Raw genomic sequence first — 957 nt, forward strand, 5'->3', positions numbered from 1 at the left:
CCGGCAGTGCCCCGGGCAGCCCATCGTGCCCCATGGCACCCCATGGCACCCCATGGCACCCTGCGGTGCCTGGGGCAGCCCATCGCACCCCACGGCACCCAGTAGTGCTCAGGGCAGCTCATGGTGCCCCATGGCACCCCACAGCACCCTGCAGTGCCTGGGGCAGCTCATGGTGCCTCACAGCACCCTGTGGCACCCCGCAGCACCCAATGGCACCCAGCAACGGCTGGGCCAGCCCAAGGTGCCCCATGGCATCTCATGGTACCCTACGGCACCCTGCAGTACCTGGGGCAGCCCACGGTGCCCCGCAGCACCCTGGGGCACCCCGTGGCATCCCATGGCACCCTGAAGTGCCCAGGGCATCCCATAGCGCCCTACGGCACCTTGCAGTGCCTGGGACACCCCAAGGCACCCCATGGCACCCTGTAATGCCTGGGGCAGCCCATGGTGCCCCATGGCACCCTGGTGCACCCCATGGCACCCTGCAGTGCCCAGGGCATCCCATAGCACCCTACGGCACCTTGCAGTGCCTGGGGCACCCCAAAGCTCCCCATGGCATCCCGTGGCACCCTGTGGCACCCTGCAGTACCGGGGGCAGCCCACAGTGCCCCATGGCACCCTGTTGCACCCCATGGCATCCCGTGGCAACCTACGGCACCTGCAGCACCGCTCTCAGTGCTGGCGGTGGTGCCAGAAGCGCGGCGGGCAGCGGTGGGTCCGGCAAGGGGACCCCCGCACCCTAACGCCTCCCCTCCCATCCCCAGGAGAGCCCGTGGACGTGCTGAAGGTCCTCCAGCTCCACTCCCTGCCCGAAGGCGTCAAGAAGGTGCCGGGTTTCTGCTCCCAACGCGGTGCCGCCTCCGACGGCGCCTACCGGATAACGCGGCGGGCGCGGCTCAGCGCGCCCACCCGGCAGCTCTTTGCTGGTAAGCGGGCGAAACCGGTGATGGGGGGGGT

At 69.8% G+C, this 957-nt stretch overlaps 1 protein-coding gene across 1 annotated transcript in view; it reads left to right on the top strand.

The window, feature by feature from the left end:
• Window positions 1-764: 764 nt before the first annotated feature.
• The window catches only part of LOC103907521 (collagen alpha-2(XI) chain), a gene marked incomplete at its 5' end in the record, with an annotated part of 18,155 nt that continues 17,962 nt past the window's right edge, over window positions 765-957 (top strand). The window contains one exon of the mRNA XM_009289769.1: window positions 765-943. Coding sequence (XP_009288044.1) covers window positions 765-943 — 179 coding nt within the window. The remainder of the gene's footprint in view (window positions 944-957) is intronic.

This window comes from Aptenodytes forsteri, unplaced genomic scaffold (genome assembly GCF_000699145.1).
Source record: "Aptenodytes forsteri isolate BGI_AS27 unplaced genomic scaffold, ASM69914v1 Scaffold474, whole genome shotgun sequence".
NCBI classification, from domain to species: Eukaryota; Metazoa; Chordata; class Aves; order Sphenisciformes; family Spheniscidae; genus Aptenodytes; species Aptenodytes forsteri.